Here is a 24,361-nt window from a genome sequence, read left to right as displayed (position 1 = left end):
CGCCGGCGGAAGCGCTCGGGCCGCGCGGGGCTCGGCGCCGCTCGCTGCGCGCCCGCCGGTGATGCCGGCCCCGGGCCCGCGCTGCCCCTCGCCCGGCCATGGTGCCCTGCGGGGCCGTGCTCTGGCGGCGGCTGCTCAGGAAGCGGTGGGTCCTCGGCGTCGTCTTCGGGCTCTCGCTCGTTTACTTCATCAGCAGCACCTTCAAGCAGGTCAGTGCCGGCCGCGGCCCCGGGTGAAACATCCCTTACCCCACGGTGGCTCTCGTTCTTCAGGTGCTGTCACCGCACCCCTGGGTAACGCTGCCGTACCAATGGCGTTATGAACATTTAATGGAGTTTGAAATAGGAATGCCTGATTCTCTGTTTGACAGCTATAGCGGTTTGAACCGAAACTGGGAAAAGAAAGTCTCCACTGGGTTTGGTAGTTGCTGTTGTGTCTTTCGGGAGTGGTGATTCCACTGGCAAAGGGCTCATGAAAGAGAAATATTTTCAGCTGTGGTTATTTAATATAAAATATACTACTTTTGTGGTTGTAGTGACTGAGTTCAGCTGCGTTAGCTGATCCATGGTGAACTGGAATACCCTGACTTTACTGAAGTGTGTGTCTTCCTGTTGAAGTATGAAGTAAAATACTACAAGTAGTAAATTGTTTTCACCATTGATGCTGGAGTTTCCTGTGCTGGGGAGTTTACAAGTACTTGACATCTTTAATCCTGGGAGAGACACGTGGATTGAAGTGGCAGGAGGAACTGGTATGTTTGGTTGCATTCCTGTTTTTCCTTGCAGGAAGAGAGGATGGTGAGAGATCGGAGTCTCCTCCAAGTGCAGGAGCATGAGCAGCCCATCCTGTGGAAGGTGAAGTTCAGCTCGGGGAACAGCAGTCAGCTGAGCAACCAGTGCAGGAACTCTGTGCAGGGCAAGCTCCTCATTACAGATGAACTGGGTACAGTTGATATTTATTCTGCATGTGGCAGTGCTGCTTTGCCTCTCTGATTGCTGATGGCACTTTGATGCAACAACTGCTCTTTATTAAGGCATTTTCACTTGGCCCTTGGCCCGTTCTCTGGATGGCTGAATTTCACTGTGGCTGCAGATGCTGCTGCTTTGGTTCTGTGCACACCAGACTCAGGTCCAGGGCTGTGTGGGTGTGACTGTGGCCGCCTAAAAGTCAAAAACTTCCAGTTACCTTTGCACAGAACCCGGACATTGGGTCCTGCTCAGTTTGCTGTGGTTGCTTGCAGAGCTCTTTGGGTCTCCCTGCAGCATGCTCCTGCTGTCAGGGGGTTAGGGAGAGCATCTGAGGAAACCTTGGCCTTGAATGGAGGCAGCTCAGGGCTGGTGTAATTAGTGCTCAGTCACAGTTAACGAGCTTATCTGACCCTTGTAAACCCAAGGTTATTAACCACTTCTTTTAAATGGTAGAAATTAAAGACCCTTTCCTGCCCTAGGCTGTGCTTGTTGCTTAGACCTGGATCTTTCTTGGCCACAAATCAAGGCTGTAGACAACCCACCATATCTTCTGTGATTTGCATCAATGTTAAATTTGGCACTGCCTTACGGTTAGTGGCAGTTCATAAGATCTCTAAAAATTACAGATCTTTCACAGTCTAACACTGTGGTAGTACCATTTCCATAAGGATATACACCACATTTCCATACTGTTAAGGATTCCACCCAGCAATGAATATTACACTGACCTGCATGGTTAAATCTAAGTCTCTTCATACTGAACTGTAAGAGAATTATCCAGAGACAGACCCATTGCAAAATCGTGTGTCGTGGTTTTTTTTTCCAGTATAGTCAATGCCAGCCCATTCCCCCTTTCACAAGGAACTGTGCCCAAAATTACTCAGAAGTTAAATAATCTGCATTTAAATACTCATGGTGCATATAGAGCACGTATTAGAGCAGGATGTGATAGCTGTGCAGGTAACACCAGGCTGTTTGAAACGCTGCTCTCCATTTCAAAGAAAGGCTGCACAGGACTGAGGGGGATCATAACCTACTAAATGACAAACAAACCTGTTCTTAAGGAACGTGATCCTCACCGCGATTTCCACAGAACATACAGAGGGGTGTGCCTTGCCACTTGTCACGCCCGTTGCTGTTTTCCAGGCTACATCTGTGAGAGGAAGGACCTGCTGGTGAACGGCAGGTCCTCCATTTCAAAGAAAGGCTGCACAGGACTGAGGGGGATCATAACCTACTAAATGACAAACAAACCTGTTCTTAAGGAACGTGATCCTCACCGCGATTTCCACAGAACATACAGAGGGGTGTGCCTTGCCACTTGTCACGCCCGTTGCTGTTTTCCAGGCTACATCTGTGAGAGGAAGGACCTGCTGGTGAACGGCTGCTGCGATGTGCACGTGCCCAGCACCAAGCTGCACAGCTGTGACAGCTGCCTGCCCAACGGCTGCTGCAGCGTCTACGAGTTCTGCGTGTCCTGCTGCCTGCAGCCCAGCAAGGTGATGGACTTCCCCCTGCTTTCCAGGTGTTCTCAGCTGCTGGGGCCCCTCTGTGGCTAAAAGTGCTTCTTTGTGAGGAGCTTTTCCCTTAGAGGGACAGTTCCTTTTCTTGGAATGATGAGGAAAGCCTCCAAGGAGCATATGGCAAGCTATAAAGAAAACTTTAACAAAACTAATCCTTCCCACCTTTGGGAGGAAATACTGGGAGCCTTGAAAAGTGTTTCAGCTTCAGTTGAGTTGCATTTGCTGAAGGGTTGGAGAAGAGTTACTGCAGTCACTATTAGTTTTGTAATTGGCATTTCCCCATATTCTGTGAGCTTCTCTTCGATTCTTGTCCTGCTGCTGGGGTTCTGAGGCATTACCCTTTCAGTGCTTCCTAGAAATCCTAAGTGGAGTTGCTTACTATTCCTCTGATACCTGAGCTCTGTAGGTTGGGGTGGGCTTTGATTACTCCTTGCTGAAGCAGAGTGTTTCTGATTTTTTGCCTTCTCTTTGCTGACCACTTCAGCAACACCTCCTGGAGCGGTTCTTGAACCGGGCAGCGATTGCATTCCAGAACCTCTTCATGGCAGTGGAAGATCACTTCGAGCTGTGTCTGGCCAAGTGTAGGACTTCATCACAGGTGAGGCACCAGCACATGGCCAGGGCCCAAAAACTGCCCTTGGGAAATGGGGCTCAATGCTGTGAATGGCTGGTGCATTGCGTTTGTATTTTCACAAAAGCTCAAGCTATGGCTGAGAGCCAGTCTGAAGGCAAAGCACGCATTTAGAGCAGGATGAGTTGCACATTCTCTGTAGAAAAGAGGGGCTTAACTAAAAAGAGACTGAGTTCAGTGACCAGTGGAGATCTGAGATGAGTTCTGGGGAAGATCTCATTAGGATGAAGACAGTGAGAGCTGTTCAAGCTGTTCAGTAGCCTCAGAATGCTCTTTATTTTTGGTACAGCTGGAGACTCACCATGTGCTGACAATCACCTGCATGGTAACTCGAAAACTGTGTTGTAATTTCTCTGCTTGTTAAGGACAGAGGTGAACTTCTGTTAGCCATGTGATTTTGTTAGAAGTCTTGCTCTAAGCAAGCAGTGGCTCTTTTAGAAAGTGCTTTTGGCCATGTCCTGCAGCTTCAGTATTTCAGGTAGCAATGGGAATGAACTGCAGACAAAGGATAGAGTTCCAAATGTCTCCAAAGTTACTGGGATTTTTTCCCCATAAAATTTGAACTCTGCCTTTTGTCCAGAAAAATGCACATGTCTCAAGTTGCAACTTTATTGTGCTCTGCATGCTTAGAACATTTGATGATGATACTGCCTGAACAGATCTATTTTTTTTTTTAATGAAATCTTTTCCCACCTACTTGGGTACTCTCTTGAAAAGGAGGTTCTGGTTCAACATTGCAGTGCTGTAATGCATCAGCTGGCTCTTGTGTGCTGGCAATGCAGAGTTCTTTGATCCAAAGACACTCTGATGTGTAGAAGAATTTGGGATTTTTTTTTTTGCCTGTGCATAAACACTGTGGGTTTTGTCCCTCAGTGAAGGGATGCCTTGTTTCACTGTGTGTCTCTTGTTAAAGCTTCTCCTCCTTTCCTGGCAGAGCGTGCAGCATGAGAACACCTACAGAGACCCCATTGCCAAATACTGCTATGGGGAGTACCCCCCAGAGCTCCTGCCTGTTTGAGGGCTGCACATCTGAGCAGCAGGAGGAAGGAACTGGAGCCTTGAACCCAAAAGGACAAGACAGCAGCTGTTGCTTTACCAAAGCCTCCGTGTAAAAAGCTTGCCTTGTATGTGGGGGCAAACCCTGAGGTGAAGAGAGGAAGTAAGGAACTTCTGGGACTGGATCCTGCTTTCTTCAGCTTATTGTGCACCTGCTTTGGAGTGCTGGTACTGTGCTACTGTGCAGTGCATTAGTTGAATACTTCCTCTGAATTTCAGGAATCATGGAGTCAATCCAGGCTATAGAACATCATGGGAGAATATCTAACGTGGCTTTGCAGCTGTAAATGGAGGTCCAGTTGTGTCTCTGCAGTCCAGAGACCTTCCAGAGTGACAGCAGTAACTGGAGGACTTTTCCTTTCAGAGGGCAAAGCATGCCTGCTGTGCTTCTCTCTCTGGAACCCTTCTTGACATGCATGGTGTACACTACATATGTAATTATGAATTATTTATTCATTTTATATGGGTCACTGGCTGAAAGTACGGATGCTTTGCATAGCTAGTTGTGGATGCCTTTCAGTCCCTGCTTTGCTGTGTCAGCTAGAAGGAATATTTTAGATCCTGGCTAAAGTTGGTAGGGGTTTTTTTTCCCTCCTTAGTCTAAAGGAATTGTATTGGGATTTGTCACTATAGTACTTATGTTCCTCTTAGTGAGTTTAACCATTCAGAACTCCAATGGAGTTGTTCTGCCACAGTCCCACAGCACAAGAGAAGAGCAGGGATCTACCCAGGATGGGATGTTTATTGTCTCTAAACACTTTCCTTGTTACTCTGCAGCAGTTTCCTCAAAGAGGAGTCCAGTTCTGTGAGCAGCTCTCTGCTGTCCACTTGCTGACAGGGAGCAGGGAAGATTTGTTTGCTTGAACTTGTTCAGGCCTTGGTATTTCAAACTCACTCCTGGTTGTGCAGGAGCCCAGAGGGTGGAGCTGAGCTCTCCACAGCACCTTTCCCAGAGCTGCCTGTGCCTTTCCACACTGCTCCCGTGCAGGAGGCACGATGGCTCTGCCAGCTGTTCCAGCTCTCAGGCAGATCCTGAAATGTTTTACATCTGCATCTCAGGCAGCAAACTGCAGCTTCCTTTTAGCCCTTGGAACCCCCTTGCACCAAATTCGAGCTGATCTTCCCCTTTGACAAACATATTAAACAGGACTCAGTTAAGAAGACAAGAATTCATTATCCCATGCTTGCTTTACACAATCCAGTGCCCACCTCCTGCCACCGTAGCTCAGCCAGCGGGGTAAGGAAGACGGCAACCTGCGGCCGGGAGTTTAGGAATAAGGAGGCCACGTCCTCCGAAATCTCGACAGAGACCCCACGGTGGTATGGCATAGTGGACTCTCTCCCTTTATTCGAATAAAGTTGCAGGACTCCTCTGTCTCCTTTGTGGACTTTTCATAGCGGGGCTTTTCGCACATGCTGAGCACAAGAGCAGGGCAGGAGCCCGCTCCGAACACCACGGGGCCCTGACGCGCACTGAGGTGTTCCGGAAGTGACGCGCCTGGTTTTGTCTTTCCCCGAGCCAATGGTAGCGCCGGCCGCTCCTCACGTGGCAGCAGGGCCCGCCTTTGGGGCTTAAAAGCTGCCGCCGTGCGCACGCCGAGCTGAGCATGCGCAGTGCCTCCTTCCGGGCATTTTCCCTGGTTCTGTGGGAAAACCTTTCAACTTCTCTGAGAAAACGTCCCCACAGCAGTGACGCGCCTGGTTTTGTCTTTCCCCGAGCCAATGGTAGCGCCGGCCGCGCCTCACGTGGCAGCAGAGCCCGCCTTTGGGGCCTAAATGCCGCCGCCGAGCTGAGCATGCGCAGTGCCCCCTTCCCGGCATTTTCCCCAATTCGGTGGGAAAACCTCTCATCTTCTCTGAGAAAACGTCCCCACAGAGTCCCCGCGGGGGCACGCGTGTCCCTGTCCCCTCGGGAGCTGTGCTGTGGGAGCAGGGGCTGCTCCAGGGGTGGGTGAGGGCTCCCCCCGGCCCAGGGACCCCTCCCGGCCCGCAGCCGCTCCTGCCCGCCCTCCTGGCCCGGGGACACCACACGAGCCGCGGGGTGAGGATCAGCCTTTATCACCTTTATCACCTTTATTTAAACTCTGCGGAAGCCCCAGCCGGGTCGAGGCTGCCTCGTGCCAGGTGCTGGAAGAGCCCAGGACAGCTGAGCCCTCATCCCCCCGCTGCAGCAGGCGGCTGCTCTGTGCCCGTGCCCGCCTGTCTGATGCCCCGTGAGGGACAAAGAGGAGTTTGCTGCACTGCCCAGCACGAGGCAGCGCTGCCGGGGCTGCTCAAGCATGCAAAGATGGATTTTTCCCATCCCTCCCAGGGCTGCTGCTCTCCCTGCTGAGAGAGGGTGGCCAGGGGAAGCACGGAAAGCTTCAGGAGCCTCTCTAGAGCCACCTGAGGGCAGGGGACAGGGCGCAGTAGTAGGTGCCGTTGTCGTCCTGGCAGGCGGCGGCGATGGTGAGGATGCAGGCGTTGCTGGCGAGGTCTTTGCTGGCCGAGAAGCGCTCGGGAGTCTTGGCAGGCTTGTGCTTGTCCCGCTCGGAGTTGTAGTAGAGCAGATACCTGAGGGAGTGCCCTGGGCGCTGCTGGTACCAGGAGATGCCGAAGTGGCTGATGTTGTACTGCGGGCTCAGGGTGCAGAAGAGCCGAGCGCTCTGCCCGGGCTGCACGAACACGGAGCGCGGCTGGCTCAGCACGGGCTGCGCCCTGCCAGCTGCACGCGCCAGGGATGCAGTTAGTGATGGGCTGGGATGTGTCCCCCATCACCCTCAGCCCCCAAAATGAGGCAACGCCATTTCCCAACCACCACCCTGCTCATCCCATCACAAGCCCCGGAGCAAAACGCCCTACTCAAACCAACCCCCCTGGAGAGCCCAGCCTGCCCTCCACCCTGCAGTGCCCCCAGGCAGAGCTGATTCTGCCGCAGCACCCTTACCTGTGCCCAGCGTCCCCAGCAGGAGCAGGACTGTGAATCCCAGGGCCATGGCAGGAGGCAGAGGAAGGGAGGCTGTTCCAGAGCAGCTCTGGGGTGCTGCACAAAGCCCGGCTGCTGTGCCGTGGCCACTGGCGGGGTGTATGTAAATGACACGGGGGGCTCAGGGACTCAGCTCCCCGGGGCTGCTCGCTCTTCTGCAGCTGGGCTTCAGGAGGGGGTGACAGCCACCCACCCTCACCTCAGCCCTTTTCCTTCAGCTGCACCAGCACACCCACAGCTCACCCCACCACCCCGTGCCCTGGGCACTGGGGTGGCATCGCTGACCATCTCTCTTGGCTGCTGGGAGGAGCAGAGAGGTTTCCCTGCGCTCTCACACTCAGGCCCTCTGCTGCCAGGCATGCAGGAGGCCAGGAGCCTGAGCCACACCGTGCCAAGGATGCCCTGGGGAGGCAGCAGGCCGGGGGCCACCAGGGAGAACGGGCGATGGGAGGCAGCTGTCCCATCACAGAAACAACAGAAGGAAAGCTGCTGCTCCCTTCCTGCAGCTCCATGACGGTGACAGGAATGACTGGGCAGGGTCTCAGCATAACTTGAAGCAGGGGCTGGGAGCTGCTGAGGGTGCTGCCTCTTGGCCAGGGCCACCTCAGGAGCAGCAGCTGTGTTGGGTGGCTGCTGAGGCCAGCGGGCAGGAGGTGTGTGTCCCCAGGGAGCGGGGCAGAGGTGGCTGCAGCACAGCTGGTGCGGAAGGACAGCAGACTGTTACAGCCAACGGCCACCAGCTCAGCCAGCGTGAAGCCACTCCTGCCTGTGACACCTGTCACGGGGCCACTGCGTCACACGGCCACCAGCCCAGCCTGTCCCCACGGTGAGGGCAGGGGGCACTTCTCATGTGCCAGAGCCGCTGGGCACCTCCTGCCCTCCACAGGCAGGCTCAGCCCCTGCCAGTGTCACCTCATCACCACCCAGGGACAGCCACTCCCTCCCTCTGCAGCTCCCACAGAGCCCCAAGGCCTCAAGGCCCCAGGGTTTGTCCCTGCAGATGTCAGCAGTTTGTGTTTCATGAGCTCTGGCAGGTAGGAGCACCCTGCAGGTACAGCTCCCTTTCTGCCCACCAGCACTCCCCACATTCTGCCAAGTGGTGGCAAGATGAACACAAGTCTCCTGCACGTGTCCCAAGGGAGGAGTGTCACACACACACCTTGTCCCAAGTGCTGAGCAGGTCAAGTCCAGGGATTAGACTGACTGTGAAATGAAACCTGGCTAGACAGAGGGAAATCACCTCCCTGATGCAGAGAAAGGGAATTTGTCCTCAGAGCAGTGACATTATCCCCACTGGATAATGCAGCACATCAGTGTTGTTACTGGTTCCCACCATTTCAGCCTCCCCATCTGCTGAGCAGCCCAGGGACATGATTTCACTCATGTTTTCCTCAGGAAAAGGGGATGATGCTACAGGGCCCTGACTGCAGGAACACTTGCACAGCAACATTTGGGCACCAAACAGAAGATGCAGCCAGCACATGACCGTGTCCACCACGGGGCTGCAAAACCCCAGTGCCTCCTGCTCCAGAGTAGGAGCAGCACAGGCAGGGTCCTCGGGGGGATTTTTCCAGTGGCATCCAGCCATGTCACAGAGGAAGCCGGGCTGGCCTTGCAGCAGTGCTGGGCTCAGTTAGGAGCAGGGTGAACAGATGTGGCACCACCACAGCCCAGATGAGCTGCAGGACAAATGGCAGGGGGGGCAGGAAATAGCACGAGACTACAAAAAGTCGTAAATTCAGAGGATCTGGGACCACATGGAGCAGGCAGCCTCCCCAAGAGGCTGTTGTTTAGCTCAGCCCTTGCTCTGCCTCCCTTCTCCCCCCGCAGGAGGCTCGAGAATCTGCAGGGGCCGTTCGCTGTTGCTGGGCAATCTGGCTACTGAAACCACAACAGCGTCAGTGGGGATGCAGCCCGTGTGCCCGGGGCTCTCCAGCAGCTCCCAGCGCTGCCTGCAGGACGGGACCCGGCCCCACAGCCCTGCCAGGGGCACGGCAGCACCATGTTCGCCACCGTGAGATTCGGAGGTAGGTGGGGGTAGCCGGACACCCGGACACCTGGGCCACCCTCGTCACCCCCACAAGGGGCAGGGAGGGACGCAGCACCTGGTGCACAGCAATGTGCTGAGGGAACAGGCAGGAGAGCTCTGCCAGGCACAGCAGCATCCTGCACCTCCACTGCTTTTAGAAAAGGGAGATCTGTTACCCTACACTCCAAATCACAGAGGGAAACCACTCCAGCAGAGCTGAGTTAAGCACAGGGAGGGAGGCTGGAGGTGAGGATAAGTTTCCAGCCTGGCAACTCTGGGAAACCACCGGAGGGGGCCCTGCTTATCTAGACACAACGAGAAGAGCCACGGGGCACAAGTGCCAGCTGCTAGCAGAGCTCCTCTGTTCTGGGCTGTGTAGGAAGGGCTCCCTGACTGAAATCCTGGCTCCCAGTTTCAGAGAGCAGGAATTTGTGGGAAGGAATGAGCAGCCCCTATCCTGACCTTACCCAGTTGGCTGAAAGCCTTGGCCTTACCCCAGACACTCATGGCTGAAGCCATCAGACACACACAGTCCTAAGCCTTTGCTCCCTCTGCTATTTGAATTGGATCCCCAGCTCTGACTACTGACGTGTGTCAGCCCTGGGGGATTTCTCAATTGTGCCAAACTCAGTCATAGTTCATGGCCAAAATATCCCCGGGTGACTCAGCCACAACCTCCAGCTCTTGCCCCTTGTGACTGGGACCAGCTCGTAGGAGGGCACTGGCAAGGACAAGGGCTCACTGCTTTTTCATACTCATGCTTGATGAAACAAATTGAAGGATAGAGACACTTTATCAATCAGAATCATTTTCCCCAAATGAAGTGCTCATCTTCTCCCCTGGACCCTGGGGCACCTCTCAGCACCCTCTACCAGCAGCCATGGCTGAAATGCAGCTACTCGAGGCCCTGCTGATGCCACAGGGGTCCTGCCTTTGCTGGCCACAGTGGGCACCTCTGAGCCACCTGCTGTGCCTCCTGCCATGCCCATGTGGTCCCTGGGTTTGGGGTGACCACGCTCCTGTCTCAGATCTCATTCCCTGTTTGCAGCCAACTGCCAAGAGATGGTGAACCTGCTCTGCTCTGTCCAGACCCTCACAGGCCACCTGAAGTGGAAGTGTCAGTGCAGGCCTGAAGGTACGAGTGCTCTGGGCTGTGGTCATCAAGGGACTGCCACTCACCCTTAGAGGAACAACACAGGGTAACAAATGGGTCACATGGGAATCACAGAACATCCCAAAGCACAGGGAAAGGGTCAGCAAACCTCCCACTCCCCAGATGTCAGCAGATTCTGTTCTAAGTGTAACTTGCCAAGGAAAACGCCTCTAAACCCCTCAGGCTCATGTTGGCCCCACAGGGACAGTCTGGCCTTTCTTCACCACATCTCTCTCTCCAGACTGCATCGATCTTGTGGATGAAAAAGGCACCCTGATGAACCTGAGCAAAGTGGAAGATCCTGCATCTGACTATGCCAGTAAATACCTGCAGGGAAGGCAGCGCTACATCCTCGTCAGAGCTGCCCGTGAGTTCCCTGTGCAGACAGCCCCGGGGCAGGAAGGGTCTGCTCTGGGGGCAGCTCTGGGGAGGGCTCTGCTCAGCAGCCACTTGGACACAGCACAGAAGCTCTGAGGAGGCAGAAGCCAACTCAGATGAACAGCTAGAGCTGAGCCTTTGTTTGTCCAAGGGAGAAAGATCTTCTCCTGGGCAGAACCACCTGCCCCAGTTGCAAGCCTTCAGTTTACAGCCAGGAGAGAGACTAATCCATTTCTCCCATTCTGCTGCCAGGACAAGAAAACTCTGAAGCCATCTGCTATGAATCCTTGCTTGAGGACCTGGGGAAACACTACCCTGACCTCCCAGGTAAGAGCCAGGCACCCACCTCACCTCCACAGAGGAGTCAGGGGTGCAGGCATGACTCCTGTTCCACCTCAGCCCTCATACAGTCCTGTGGGACTCTCCTCTGATCCCCCTGTGCTCCTTCAGGGCTCTTGGGGGCAATGAGTGCATTCAGGCACCAAGGGAGGGGACAAGCAGGGCTGCTGTGCAGGATCACTCCCAGTTTAGAGTGACACCCCACACCAGGCAGAGCCCTGCCCAGCTTGTCCCCCTGGCAAAGAGGGACATCTCCTTGGAACAAATGGGGGGGGGGGGGGGGGGGGGAAGGACATCAGGAGAAATTGGGAGACCCTCAAGTGTTTCTCCTAGGCTGTAGTCTCACAGGTTGGCAGTGCCTTGCCCAACATATAATGGGCAACTGACCAACACAGCAGGAAAACACGACTCTGGAGGGGCTTGGTCACTCCACAGATCGGCTGCAGCAGCTCTCAGAGAAGACTCAGAGGACAGAGCAGAGGAAGAAGGGCTGCTTGCAGAGGGCTCAGCCTCACACCAGCACCCGAGGCAGGAACAGGACCACCTCACAGAGCAAGAGGAGCTTGGAACACAAGAGCACCCCTAAGTGAGGAACAGACCCATTGCTGGTCACCAGGCAGCACAGCCTCCACCAGGGCCCAAACACCTGCCCAGGTTCTCATTCCAGCACAGCAAGAGTCCCCTGCTACTGAGCCCCTCTCCCTGGGACCCCCTGCCCCCCCAGAGCCTCACTAGCACATCCCAGGCTGCACCCTGACAATCCCAGCATCACAGCCAGGCACAGGCACCATCCTCCTGCTTCAGGGCTCTCGTGTTCCCTGGCATGGCCTGCACCTGCACTCCTGTCACTGGCTGGGCCTGCTTCCCACTGCAGCTCTGGGGTGGCCCTGCAGGGACTGCCCACTGCAATCACCAGGAAAAGCTGCTCCAGAGACAGCCAGGCCACAGAGCTGCAGAAGCAGCACTGCCAAGATGGGTGAAAGGCAGAAGACACCTGCTGCTGCTTCTCCTTAACAGCTTCTCCACCCAGAGCAACTCACCAACAGCCTAATACCCTTGTTTCTCAAAGGGAGTTGAACCGCTTTGGAGTGGTTCCTCCCTGCTCACACAGGACAGCTCAGCACACAGAGCACTTCAGCTTTTAATCTCTGGCATCTAGTTTTTCCCTTGGCTGTCTAAGGAGACCACAAGACACCCCTGATAAGGCCAGGCACAGCTCAGGACATCTCTACCAAGAACTTAAGACTCTGACATTTAGAAGGGGCAGGATTTTCAACATCAGCCTCCAGTATCTGCTGACAGCATTTACCATCTAGACTTGGATTTCCTCACAGATCCCAGCAAGGGGCTGAGAACTCGCCCTTTATTCAACACTCAGAGATCAAAAGGTTAAAAGACTCATTCTGCCATGAAAAATGCCTCAGTTAAGCACCTGAAAGTGTCCTGGCTTCACTGCTGTGCCATTAAAACTCCAGCTGAAACCTCAGAATTCCCTTTTAGACCAGCGTGAGGAACACGGTGTCCTGCTAGAGGCCAGTCCACGGGCAGCAATCACGAGGCTGAGCTGCCAAGGTGACTGGAAGAGGAAAGCAGCTCCAAACTTCCTCTGATGCCAGTGACCTTGAGAACATTGCATAACCTGCTAAAGCTTCAAAGTCAGATCAGCCAACTGTACCCAAGTCCCACAGCCAGACAGGTCACACTCTCAGCTCTGAGGGCAGGACAGGGACTCAGGAAGAGGATATCTATAGAAAAGTAATTTGTCACTGAAAATACCATGGGACACATGTTGGCTTACCTCACTGCAGCCTCTCCTCTGCCTGGAGGGCAGCCAGTGTCTGGATCCCCTTCTGCCAAGTCATGCAGGCCCAGTCCCTGCTAGGCTGCACCCCTGTTTGCAGGAAGTACAAACTTGTGCCTTGTCCTGTGGCTGACAATGTTAATGCTTTGGTAGCTTGATCTTAGCTTGAGAATTAAATAAAGAATGTGCACAGGTGATAGGTCTAAATAAATTCTTTTATTTCTCTGTAATAAATACAGTGCTATCTGAACACTGAAGACCCTTGGGTCCAATCATTCCTTTCCTTCCCTACTAGTTCAGAAGTGAATTACCACTAGAATACTCCTGTGTCTGGTCAGTCTGCTCCCTCCAGCTCACTCCCTGTCTGTCCTTCCACTCCCTGTGGAGAGCAGGGCTCTACACCACGATCCTCTTCCCTGCAAGGGGGCAAATTCTTCACAGGAGAGAAGAAACACCTACAGGGAAGAAGCAGAAGGTCAGCATTACGAACGTGATCCAGCAGCTGGAGCAAAAGCACTCACCCAGTGTAACCAGATCATAACCTAACCACTGACAACAGCTTGTACCAAATGCAGCAGGAATGAGAGAGTCAGCCAGGGAGAGCAGCACGCTGCCCATGACTCAGAGGGTACCTACACAGCCTCCCAACCTTCACAGAGACATAGCCAAAATCATTTCTCCTTCCCTTTCCAGCTGCCTTTTTCTCTTTAGGACACGGGAAAGACACAACTGCTTCCTACTAAAGCCCAAAAGGGCGCTATACCCCCAGAAGACCGCTTCTGCAAGCTTCAAGGCCTCGGGGGTGCTGCGCTGGCAGCAGCTCCCTCCTGCGCTCACCGTTGCTGTACTTGCACTGCTTCAGCGCCTCGTTGAAGCCCTCGCACAGCGTCAGGTCTCTCTGGTTGGTGGCGCACTCCAGGAACTGCTTCATCTCATAGTGGCACGGTCCGTACGGCGACTGCTGCAGCACGGCCCGGGGCTCCTGCGGCCACGGGCCCGGTCAGGGCGCCCGGGGGCAGCGGCGCCTCTTCCAGCGCGCTCCCGTCCCCTCGAGCGGGTACGGCTGCCCGTCCGTCCGTCCGTCCGTCCCGCCCGGCCCCGCTCCCGCCGCCCCCCGCCCAAGGGCGGCCCAAGGGCACAGCCCGGCTCCGCTCGCACCTGGGCGGGCGCCGCCGCCTTGGCGGGCTCGGAGGAGCCACCGCTGAAGACGCCGGTGATGGCGCTGCCCACGACGTGTCCCACGGCGGAACCCACGGCCACGCCGGCCGCCGTGCTCGCCATCTGCGCCATCAGCCCGGGCTGCGCCGGCTGCGCCACGGGCGCCGGGGCCGCTGGGGCCGGGCTGCGGAGAGAAGGGAGTCATGGCGGGCGGCACAGGGCGCGTGCCGCGGTGTGCCCGCCGAGCCCAGCCGGGGCCGGTACCTGGCGGGCGCCGGGGCCGCGGCGGGCCGGGACACGCTCCTGCTGCCGCGCGCCATGGCTGTGAGCGCGCCCCGCCCCGCGCCCGCCTTTAGCCAGCCCGCTGCTCCACGTGACACAGCGCGCACGCGCAAACGGCGGCCGGAGCCACGCCACGCCCCGCTGGGGAAAGACGGGACTTCCGTAGGGCGCATGCGCAGAAAGCGCCGGGGAGCCTGTGCACCGCCCGCTCGCCCCCGGCAGAGAGCGCGCGAGAACCGTGCGGGCCCGGGAGCGGGAACGGGGCACGGGATGGAGCACGGGATCAGTAACGGAACCGGGCACGGGATGGAGCACGGGATCAATAACGGAACCGGGCACGGGATGGACCACAGGATCAATAACGGAACCAATCACGGGATGGAGCACGGGATCAGTAATGGAACCGGGCACGGGATGGAGCACGGGATCAATAACGGAACCGGGCACGGGATGGACCACAGGATCAATAACGGAACCGGGCACGGGATGGACCACAGGATCAACAACGGAACCAATCACGGGATGGACCACAGGATCAATAACGGAACCAATTACGGGATGGAGCACGGGAAGAATAACGGAACCGGGCACGAGATGGACCACGGGATCAATAATGGAACTTGGCATGGGATGGACCACAGGATCAATAACGGAACCGGGCACAGGATGGACCACGGGATCAATAACGGAACCGGGCACAGGATCGATCACAGGATCAATAACAGAACCGGGCACGGGATGGACCACAGGATCGATAACAGAACTTGGCATGGGATCGATTATGGGATCAATAATAGAACCGGGCATGGGATGGACCACGGGATCAATAACGGAACCGGGCACGGGATCGATCACGGGATCAATAACGGAGCCAATCATGGGATCGATCACGGGATCAATGACGGGACCGGGCACAGGATTGATCACGGGATCAATAATGGAACCAATCACGGGATGGAGCACGGGATCAATAACGGAACCAATCACGGGATGGACCATGGGATCAATAACAGAACCAGGCACGGGATTGACCACAGGATCAATAATGGAACCAATCACGGGACAGACCATGGGATCAACAATGGAACCGGGCACGGGATGGACCACGGGATCAATAACGGAACCGGGCACGGGATGGACCACAGGATCAATAACAGAACCAGGCACGGGATCGATCACAGGATCAATAACAGAACCAGGCACGGGATCGATCACAGGATCAATAACAGAACCAGGCACGGGATCGATCACAGGATCAATAACAGAACCAGGCACGGGATCGATCACAGGATCAATAACGGAACCGGGCACGGGATGGACCACAGGATCAATAATGGAACCGATCGTGGGATCCATCATGGAACCAATCACAGGATCAATAATGGAACCAGTCACGGGATTGATTATGGGATCAATAATGGAACCGGTCATGGGATTGATCGTGGAACTGGTCATGGGATCGATCATGGAACCAGTCACAGGAGTGATCATGGGATCAGTCATGGAACTGGTCACAGGATCGATCATGGAACTGGGCACCAGATTGACCACAGGAGCCGGTCACTGGCTCATGGGATTGATCGTGGAACTGGTCACGGGATCGATCATGGAACCGGGCACCAGATTGACCACAGGAGCCGTTCACTGGCTCAATCATGGGATTGATCATGGAACCAGTCACGGGATGGACCACAGGATCAATAACGGAACTGGGCACAGGATGGACCACAGGATCAATAACGGAACTGGGCACAGGATGGACCACAGGATCAATAACGGAACCGGGCACGGGATGGACCATGGGATCAACAACGGAACCAGGCACGGGATCGATCACAGGATCAATAACGGAACCAATCATGGGATCGATCACGGGATCGATGACGGAACCGGGCACAGGATCGATCACGGGATCAATAATGGAACCGATCACGGGATCCATCATGGAACCAATCACGGGATCAATAATGGAACCAGTCACGGGATTGATTATGGGATCAATAATGGAACCGGTCATGGGATTGATCGTGGAACTGGTCACGGGATCGATCATGGAACCGGGCACCAGATTGACCACAGGAGCCGTTCACTGGCTCAATCATGGGATTGATCATGGAACCAGTCACGGTATCAACCACAGAACTGATAACGGGATTGATCACAGGATCAATGATGGAATCCATACAGGATCAATCATGGAACTGATCACAGCATCAGTTACGGGATCGATCACCGAAACACTGAATCACCGGCCGCGCCCGGGCGCAGGGCACAGTGCCCGCTGTGCCTCCCATGCCGCACCGCGCGGCTCCGGAGCACCCCAGCGCTGCCCGTGCCGGGGCTGGCAGCCCTTCCAGAGCAGACATTTGTCCCTGATGCCAGGGAGAACATTCCCGGCACAGCCTTGAGGCCGTTTCCTCTTGCACTACCTGCGGGAACAGAACGATCCCCCGCTCCACGCTTGCCCCGGGAGCGCGGGCCGGCGGCTCCGTGCAGGGGGACACAAAGCAGAGCTCCCGGGGCAGGCTTTGCCAAGGCTCGGAGCTGCTCCTGCCGGGTGTGGGGCAGGCCGGCGGAGCATGAAGGGGCCTGTAGCGGGCGATGAACACGGCCCGTGTGGAGGAGAGGCGGGAATGAGGGGCTGGCAGAGGGAAGGTGAGCGCTCCGCAACTGGGGCGGGGAAAGGAGGCTGCCAGGGAGGAGGGAAGGGAGGAATGATGTGGTCTAAACCATTGACCAACAGAACAATTTTTGCATCAGGCCTCTGGATACAAACCAGGAGATCAAGGAACACTTTGCAAGGCGTGGACATTGCTGGGCAGTAGGAATCCATGAAAAGATGATGATGAGCCCTCAAATCATGAAGAGACAGGCTGGACGACGCCAGCTTTACCTCCAAACCAATTTCCTGACAATCATCTCTTCCCTGGCACCCCCGCTAGACTCCAGGGCCTCTGTGGGTCCAGGTCTCCTCAGTGTCTCCCTGGAACAGGCCTTGTTGCCACATCTGTCTTTGGGTGTTCCTTCTACCCAATGGAGAGAAAGTAATTTTCAAAATTGAGAAGGATCCAGAAGATGTTCAGGAAAAAAAAAATACCAGCTGTGTCATGTCTCTAGGGCTGTGTTCGTACATTCAGCAAGTTGTGAAAAGCAGCTCTTTGGGCTGGTTCATTGACTGGCAGGAATTAGAGAGCTCAGTCACTGCAGGGCTGGCAATTAGCTGCTGTGGAAGTGTTTTTGTAGAGTCAAATTTCCAGCACGAGGGGAAGAGAAAAGCTTTGTAAAGCAAGCCGCCCCTCGGCGCGGGAGCCGAGGGGAGCTGCAGCTCCGGCACTCCTGAGGGAAGGAAAGGATCGTTCTCAAGCACCACTGTGAGGGGAACACCCCCAAATCCTTCCCCCCGCAGTGCCGGGGAGCTCTCCTGCCCCGGGAGCTGCGCAATGCTGCTTTCAGATGGAGCAGCAGCATTTTACACCCTGCCTTTCCCTGCCTGACTTCTCCCACCGACAGAGGGGCCAGAGCAGCTGGAAAAGCTGGAATGGGACTGGAAAGCCCCCGCCTCAGCAGCACCTGCACTTTTCCCTTTTCCCAGGTCCTGGGGAAGTGTGGCTCCCTTCCTCGAAGGGAAGAGTGTGGCCCCATCCCGAGGAGCCATGAGAGCAAACAGAGAGGTGGTAGAGGCAGGAGAGAGAAAGGGCAGGAGGGGAGAGCAGGGTGAGTGAGCCCAGGGAGCCGCTGGCTGTGAGGAGCCCGAGCTGTGCCAGCTGAGCTTGGCTGTGCTGCCAGCATGGGCCATGGGGCGAGCGGCTGGGCTCCTGCCCGCTCCTGGCCCTAGGAAGGGGCATGTGCTGCAGGGAGGAGAGGGCGGCCTCGCAGGGCACCGGGAGTGCCAGAGCCCCGGCCGCAAGGAATCAACATTCATTAGTTCCAGTGCGCACAGAAGAACTTGCTGAAGGAGCCCGGGCTCCAAGCTGAGCGCGCCCCTCTCAGCCGCGTCTGGGGGACCCTTTGATTTGGTTAATTAGACACAAAGTTTTTCTGTGCCGTGGGAGGCCGGCTGTGTGCTGAGGAGCGCAGCTAGCCCGGCTTTACTAATGAGATAATTTCTTGTGGCTGTCTGCGAGGCTGTGTACACAGCTCCCCCCGCGCTCACCGCCCTCCCCAGCCCTCGCTCCGGAGGCGCAGTACGGTGTCAGGTCTCCCTGCCGGGGAGGCTTCTGCAGGAGGGCCTCATTTACATCGAAATACCCTCGCAACAATTTTCACTGTTGGACTGGCCAAACTTCCTAATTCTGCTATTTTTCACGCTAAATTTGACCTTTGATTCAATGAAGTGGCTTCATTTTGCCTCTCTCTTTTCCCTTGCCCCAGATCTCTCCTTGCACAGTTCAGCTGTTAGGGCTTGCCTACACTTGAAAGTTGCCTCTGGATTTAGGGACACATAAATCTGAAAGACAGTAATTAATTCTTGAGCACTTCTGGAAGAATTTACTCAAAATCAGTAATTTCTGAATAACTTGGTGCCCTGGCTCCCAGTTCATCCTCCTGTTAGCAGCAGGAGCAGGTAAGGCAAGGTTTGTAAAAGGCACGTCTGTGTTTTTAAAACTGCTTTCTCTCTAATAAAAGGAACTCACAACCTCCCCCTCCAGAGTCTGCCTCACTTAAATCCTCGCTCTGTCACAGCTGAAATGTGGTACAAAGAGATCCAGGAATTCCCCGAGCCTTTGGCTCTCCAGGGGTTGTTTCACAGGTAAGGAATGCAACGCCGGCCTGCCTGCGTCTCCCGCCTGTCTGCCCCTGCGGCGGGCACGGCGGGGGCTGGCTGTGCCCGCTGCCCTCCCGGGTCCGTCGGGGCACGGTGACCCCGCGGGTGTCCCGGTGCTGCGGGAGCCGCGCTCGCTGCGCACATCCCGGCCCGGAGAGCCCGGAGCCTCCCGAGCTGCGGGCTGGCGCTCGGAGAGCCCTCGTTAGAGCGTGCAGGGGCAGATCTGGGAGTGCTCCGGCTGTACCTGAGCAGAAGTTATTTAGGTTAGCAGCAAATTGCACGGCATGATTGCTCGGGGAGCTGGGCAAAGTATTCAAAGCAGAAGAAAGCGTCTGATGGATTCGCCAATATTTTTGTTTGTGGACAATCCCCCAAAAAGGCAGAAGCAAACCCTTCCAGTTCTTACCAATGTGTTTGCTACTCAAAATTACTCCATGAATCACTTGTGACTGGGTGTATGCAGTGGGTTTCTCATGTTTAGTTTGTTCTTTGAGCTCGCTCAAGCTAGTCCTAATTTGCTTGTGCCAAGTGGCTGATTTCAGTCCTCAAGTTCACACAGCAGAACACTCAGGTCAGAAGGAAATGTGCAAGAGCTAACATTTTATCCTATACAGTTTTTAAAGTTGCAGCCAACAAACAATATTTAAAAAAAAAAACCCAAAAAACAACCAACCAAACAAAAAAAAAACAACAAACCAAAAAAAAAAAACCAAAAAGTTGCTACCACTAAACAGAAATCACAGATTTTTCATGAGCAAATGGCACATTTCACACGGGCCTGCCTCACCAGCGCTCCCCAAGGGATAACAAAAGAGCTGTGTCACAGGCAGGTGATGCTCCCTGGTGGCACACAGCCCTGTCTCACCCCGGGTGCCGCTCCCCACACCCCATCTTCCTGTCTGCGTCCTTGCTCCGCCACTCTTTAGCCAAAATACAATGCCTGACACGCAGTGCCTGTGCTGCAGGAGCAGAGATGAGCAGTGGGAGGAGGAAAAGCCCTCGGTGTGTGACTGGAGGAGCTGCAGATGGCCAGACGTGGCTGCGAGGGGAGGGAGGCAGCGCCCAGAGCCCGTTTCAGCTTTCAAGTCCCGTGCTCCAGGATCTACATGCCATTTCTTGGATGTGGTTTGCCCCCAGGGCAATCTCAACAGCTGTGAAGTTTCAACAGATGAACGATGCAGTTTTCAATAAATTTCACCAAGCAAAGGAAAGGATTTTAACTCGTTCATGCTAGCCCACTTTTGGTCTGAAGGCTCTTCTGGCCCCAAGTCCGCTTGGGTCAGGAGGGTTTCCTGTTTGAGCCCCAGGCACAGCTGAGCTGCAGTGAGAGGTTTCCCCATCAGAAGAGGCTTCTCTTGGCCATGCCCGTGGCTCCTGGGAGGTGCAGGCACAGCCCTGCCTTCACCTGTGCCACTTGAACCCACTCTGGTGGAGGAAGGTACCAGAGGTGGATGCCCTCAGCTCCTGCTGGGGAAAGGAGAGGCAGCAGAATGACAATTTTCCAAATCTCCTTGTGGCAGCTGCATCTTGGAAGTTCCATTTCCTTTCTACTCTCTCATCCAGAAGTGGGGCTTGTCCTCCTGGAGTCATGTTTTCATCCCAGCTGAAGGCTGATGCCATTAGTTGTAGTTGAAAGAGGGGCTTTTGTGTTCCTGGATTCTTCAGCTGGAGAAGTCAAGAAATTCCTCTTCCAGAACACATCTGGTGTATCCTCAGATCACAAGGACAATTACCTGAATTCACCTGCTGTACAGAGGACAAGGCAGCGAGCCTGAGCCCAGAGGTGAAAAGCCAGCCCAGGGTTTTTGTGCATGTCTGGGGGATGTGAGCAGTGGGGCTGTGACCTTTGCTGCCTCTCCTGTGGCTGGGATCTGTCAGGGAGTCCGAAGCAGCAGCAAGCTCACAGCCCTTGCAGGAGATGTCAGTGCAGGTGAGCCCTGGAGGGACCTCACACCTGCTCAGGCTCCTGCTTCCCCTGGCCCTGCCTCACCTCCAGTGTCCAGGCTCAGGGCTGAGCGTCTCCCCCTCACCCAAATGTCTGCCCAGAGGCCATTCCCTCCTGCTCCTGCACAGCTGCTCCCCGGCCAGTCTGGTTCCCCTCTCTCTGCAGACAGACAGACAGACAGACAGCACACATCTCCAGGAGCTGCCCCAGTGGTTCCCCACAGCTCTGGAGGGCACTGATAGAGTTTCCCTGTAGTGAAACAACACAGGACCAGCTACAAGCTTAGGATGGGTCTGTGTGTGAGGCAGGGGTGCCCATGACCTTCGGGAAGCTCTTAGCACCAGCCCATGAACAGCTACTGCTTTGAACGGGAGCGCTGCAGTCACTGCCTCCCCACCTCTTCCCCTTCCCAAGCAAAGACACAGCTCACGTGGCACCACGAGAGATCTTGTGAGTTCTGCAGCCTCTACACAACAGTGCACAGACACCTGTGATTTGGGGTCTTTTGTCCCAGCTCTCCAAAATGTTTCATGAGTTTTAGTCACCACATTGCTCTCCCTGTCCTATGGAGGCTCCCCAGCCATCAGCTTCCAACAGAAATTTCTCAGACAGAAACTAAATATTGGATCCCATCTTTTCCTTCCTGTAAAAGAAGCCAGTGGAACCTCCTTTTGACATGGAAGATCAATAACCCTTGTAAATGCACAGGGCAGCCTGGTTGTGCACTCTGATTTCTCATGATTTCTGCTGAGATGCTTTTCTTTCAGTTGTCATCTCTGCCAGAGTCATCCATGGGCTCCTCCACAGGAACACTGCAAACATCCTCTGTAGCAACAGCCTGACCTTTTGAAAAATCAGTGATCTGAGCAAACCCCTCAGCTCTCTGGAAAGGCTGCACGCTGTGGATGCTGTGCTGGATTCATTCCCAGCCTTGTGCAAGCTCTCATGGTGCTCTTTTCAGATGGCTCTTCAGAGGTGCTCTGGGTGCTCTCCTGGATCTGAGGCTGCCACAGGCAGTTTGTGGCAATGCACTCTCAGAGTTCAGCAGTTGCAGCCCGAGAGAAAGTGGGGAAACACTTTGGGAACTTATCTCTGCCACTGTCCCACCAATTCATTCCAGTGACATTTGCCAGTGGCAGTGTCACACAGAGCACCCAGAGTAGTGTGGAATGGCAGGACAAGGCATCACTGCTGTGCAAAGTTACTGCTGGAAAGGCACTATGTATCCCAGAGGGAGCCAGGAGTGTGCTCACACCAATAAAATCCACACTTCTGAGGTCTCTCTTCATGGATATCTCCTCTGGCCCAAATTTTATTGCTCTCCTGTCTTTTTCCCCCCTGGCTCACATCCCCACTGCCTTCACATGGGTTTATTCAGTCAGAGCCCCGTGCCTGGCTGGTTCTGCTCACCCAGCACCGAGCAGCCCATGAGTGCAGCTCCCATCCTGCCGAGGTGTGGGGAGCCCTCTCTCCTTCCTGCTGCTGGCCCTGCCTCGCCAGGCCGGCCTGCACATCCCGGGGACAGACTCCTCTCACTGCCAGGGTGAACGTGCCCCAGGGGACGGTGCCAGAGCAAAGTGGAGGGGCAGGAGGGTCCCAACGCTGTGCCGAGAGGAGCTGGGGGAGCGGGACCTGCTCCAGGGAAGGGAGTTCAGCAGCTGAGGAGGGGGGAGAGGGAGCTGAGGGGCTTGGCTGCTCTGAGCAGAAACGTGCGCGAAGAAAAGCCCCGACCCACACCCTGAATTCCACAGCTCGACTCCAGGGACAGGGAGAGGGAGAGAGGACAGGACGGGACAATTCCAGCAGCCCTGCGACTTGTTCATAAAAGCCTCATCTCCGCAGCCCTGCCTGCCTCCTCCCCCATCGCCTCCACAGCTCACGATGGGTTTATTAACGCAGTTCCCCCCAGGCTAGAGGGAATCACGTCCCAGGAGACATTCCAGTCTCAGCTCAGCTTCGGAGGGGATCAGAGAGCCAAGGGTGGGGGGCGTTTCACCGGGACGTTCCATTCGCGGGGAGCTGGCAGGTCGGGAGCGCTGCAAGACGGCACTAGCAGCGTCCTCATCAGAGCCCGAGCAGCCGCGGGCTGCAGCCGAGCCTGCCCGCTGCTCTGTGCCCCAGCCCCTCGTGCTTTGGCCGGGCTGCTGTGTCCCATCCTGTGTCCTGTGTCCCAGCCTGTGTCCTGTGTCCCATCCTGTGTTTTGTATCCCAGCCTGTGCCCTGTGTCCCATCCTGTGTTTTGTGTCCCATCCTGTGCCCTGTGTCCCATCCTGTGCCCGGTGTCCCATCCTGTGTTTTGTGTCCCATCCTGTACCTGGTGTCCCATTCTGTGTTTTGTGTCCCAGCCTGTGCCCTGTGTCTCAGCCTGTGCCCTGTGTCCCAGCCTGTGCCCTGTGTCCCATCCTGTGCCCGGTGTCCCATCCTGTGTTTTGTGTCCCATCCTGTACCTGGTGTCCCATTCTGTGTTTTGTGTCCCAGCCTGTGCCCTGTGTCCCATCCTGTGCCCGGTGTCCCATCCTGTGCCCGGTGTCCCATCCTGTGCCTGGTGTCCCATCCTGTGCCCGGTGTCCCATCCTGCGCCCTGTGTCCCATCCTGTGCCCGGTGTCCCAGCCTGTGCCCTGTGTCCCAGCCCCTCGTGCTTTGCCCAGGCCCCTGGCTCCTGGCCGGGCTGTGCCGGGCGCTGGCTCCCGGCCGGGCACGGGGCTCTGGGCAGGCCGTGTGGCCCGTGGCTCAGCTGAGCGCGCTGTTGGTGACCCGCAGCCACGAGGGCTCTGCCCGGGCCCGCGCTTGTCCCCAGCCCCGCCGGGGCCGCAGCGGCCGCTCCTCGCCACCACGGCCCCCTGCAGCAGCCCGGAGCAGCCATTCCTCTCGCCAGGAATGGGAGCTGGCTCCCCGGCGTCTGGCTCCCCAGGTGAATTGCGGTGCGCCCTGAGCCTACGCCAGGAAAATGCCAGCAGATGAAACTGCATCTCAGGCCAAGAGACACGAAGATGGATGTGTTTTCCTCGCCCGGCTTATCTCGCAGGCAGCGCTTCTCAGCCGAGCCCGGCTGTGTTTGTGTGCGCTCGGCTCCTGGCACGGGCAGGAGATGATCAGACACAAACACTGCGGTCGGTGAGCTCCCCGAGCCCGGCCCTGCCCTGCCCTGCCGGCACGGAGCCGCTCCTCGGGGCCAAACCCAGCGCTGGGCCCGGGGCTGGCTCCAGAGCTGAGCCCAGGGCTGCGGCAGAAGGGAGAGGAAGAGCCGGAGGGCCCCGCAGCTGCTCAGGCACTGTGCGAGCGCACTGGGAGCTGCACAGGGCACAGGCTGCGGCTGTCTCAGCGCTGCCCAGGGACCCCTTCCCGGCCTGGATCCCTGAGGAGTGCA

The 24,361-nt window shown here is 56.0% G+C and overlaps 4 protein-coding genes across 4 annotated transcripts; 2 read left to right on the top strand and 2 right to left on the bottom strand.

Moving 5' to 3' along the window:
• Positions 1 to 8: 8 nt before the first annotated feature.
• SPRING1 (SREBF pathway regulator in golgi 1) lies at positions 9 to 5,551 on the top strand. The gene is made up of 5 exons (XM_041420281.1): positions 9 to 209; positions 786 to 942; positions 2,316 to 2,467; positions 2,976 to 3,089; positions 4,057 to 5,551. The coding sequence occupies exons 1-5, from the start codon at positions 99 to 101 to the stop codon at positions 4,138 to 4,140; spliced, it is 618 nt and encodes a 205-aa protein (XP_041276215.1). The 5' UTR covers positions 9 to 98; the 3' UTR covers positions 4,141 to 5,551.
• Positions 5,552 to 6,236: 685 nt separating this feature from the next.
• On the bottom strand, positions 6,237 to 7,220 carry VPREB3 (V-set pre-B cell surrogate light chain 3). Its single transcript, XM_041420284.1, has 2 exons — positions 7,105 to 7,220; positions 6,237 to 6,882 (listed from the first exon to the last, which is right to left on the bottom strand). Exons 1-2 carry the CDS (start codon positions 7,151 to 7,153, stop codon positions 6,554 to 6,556), a joined length of 378 nt encoding a protein of 125 aa, XP_041276218.1. The 5' UTR covers positions 7,154 to 7,220; the 3' UTR covers positions 6,237 to 6,553.
• An 11-nt stretch (positions 7,221 to 7,231) lies between these two features.
• Positions 7,232 to 13,089, top strand: CUNH22orf15 (chromosome unknown C22orf15 homolog). Its single transcript, XM_041420282.1, has 5 exons — positions 7,232 to 9,170; positions 10,221 to 10,307; positions 10,567 to 10,692; positions 10,956 to 11,030; positions 11,478 to 13,089. The coding sequence occupies exons 1-5, from the start codon at positions 9,146 to 9,148 to the stop codon at positions 11,630 to 11,632; spliced, it is 468 nt and encodes a 155-aa protein (XP_041276216.1). The 5' UTR covers positions 7,232 to 9,145; the 3' UTR covers positions 11,633 to 13,089.
• On the bottom strand, positions 13,041 to 14,339 carry CHCHD10 (coiled-coil-helix-coiled-coil-helix domain containing 10). Its single transcript, XM_041420283.1, has 4 exons — positions 14,266 to 14,339; positions 14,002 to 14,185; positions 13,681 to 13,825; positions 13,041 to 13,298 (listed from the first exon to the last, which is right to left on the bottom strand). Exons 1-4 carry the CDS (start codon positions 14,319 to 14,321, stop codon positions 13,279 to 13,281), a joined length of 405 nt encoding a protein of 134 aa, XP_041276217.1. The 5' UTR covers positions 14,322 to 14,339; the 3' UTR covers positions 13,041 to 13,278.
• Positions 14,340 to 24,361: the final 10,022 nt, after the last annotated feature.

The sequence above is a fragment of the Onychostruthus taczanowskii genome, unplaced genomic scaffold (genome assembly GCF_017590055.1).
Source record: "Onychostruthus taczanowskii isolate IOZ18803 unplaced genomic scaffold, ASM1759005v1 scaffold64, whole genome shotgun sequence".
In the NCBI taxonomy this organism is placed as follows: Eukaryota; Metazoa; Chordata; class Aves; order Passeriformes; family Passeridae; genus Onychostruthus; species Onychostruthus taczanowskii.
This window is presented reverse-complemented; position numbering and strand designations above follow the sequence as displayed.

What these genes read in the sequence shown, in the direction of transcription:
- SPRING1 (XM_041420281.1), top strand. Translation starts at nt 99, where the DNA reads ATGGTGCCCTGCGGGGCCGTGCTCTGGCGGCGGCTGCTCAGGAAGCGG. An exon ending in TCAGCAGCACCTTCAAGCAG is followed by an intron (nt 210 to 785) that starts GTCAGTGCCGGC and finishes TTTTCCTTGCAG; the next exon opens with GAAGAGAGGATGGTGAGAGA. An exon ending in GCTGCCTGCAGCCCAGCAAG is followed by an intron (nt 2,468 to 2,975) that starts GTGATGGACTTC and finishes TGACCACTTCAG; the next exon opens with CAACACCTCCTGGAGCGGTT.
- VPREB3 (XM_041420284.1), bottom strand. Translation starts at nt 7,153, where the DNA reads ATGGCCCTGGGATTCACAGTCCTGCTCCTGCTGGGGACGCTGGGCACA. An exon ending in GCTGGGGACGCTGGGCACAG is followed by an intron (nt 6,883 to 7,104) that starts GTAAGGGTGCTG and finishes TGGCGCGTGCAG; the next exon opens with CTGGCAGGGCGCAGCCCGTG.
- CUNH22orf15 (XM_041420282.1), top strand. Translation starts at nt 9,146, where the DNA reads ATGTTCGCCACCGTGAGATTCGGAG. An exon ending in GTGTCAGTGCAGGCCTGAAG is followed by an intron (nt 10,308 to 10,566) that starts GTACGAGTGCTC and finishes CTCTCTCTCCAG; the next exon opens with ACTGCATCGATCTTGTGGAT. An exon ending in ACACTACCCTGACCTCCCAG is followed by an intron (nt 11,031 to 11,477) that starts GTAAGAGCCAGG and finishes GTCACTCCACAG; the next exon opens with ATCGGCTGCAGCAGCTCTCA.
- CHCHD10 (XM_041420283.1), bottom strand. Translation starts at nt 14,321, where the DNA reads ATGGCGCGCGGCAGCAGGAGCGTGTCCCGGCCCGCCGCGGCCCCGGCG. An exon ending in GCGGCCCCGGCGCCCGCCAG is followed by an intron (nt 14,186 to 14,265) that starts GTACCGGCCCCG and finishes TTCTCTCCGCAG; the next exon opens with CCCGGCCCCAGCGGCCCCGG. An exon ending in GCAGTGCAAGTACAGCAACG is followed by an intron (nt 13,299 to 13,680) that starts GTGAGCGCAGGA and finishes TCTTCCCTGTAG; the next exon opens with GTGTTTCTTCTCTCCTGTGA.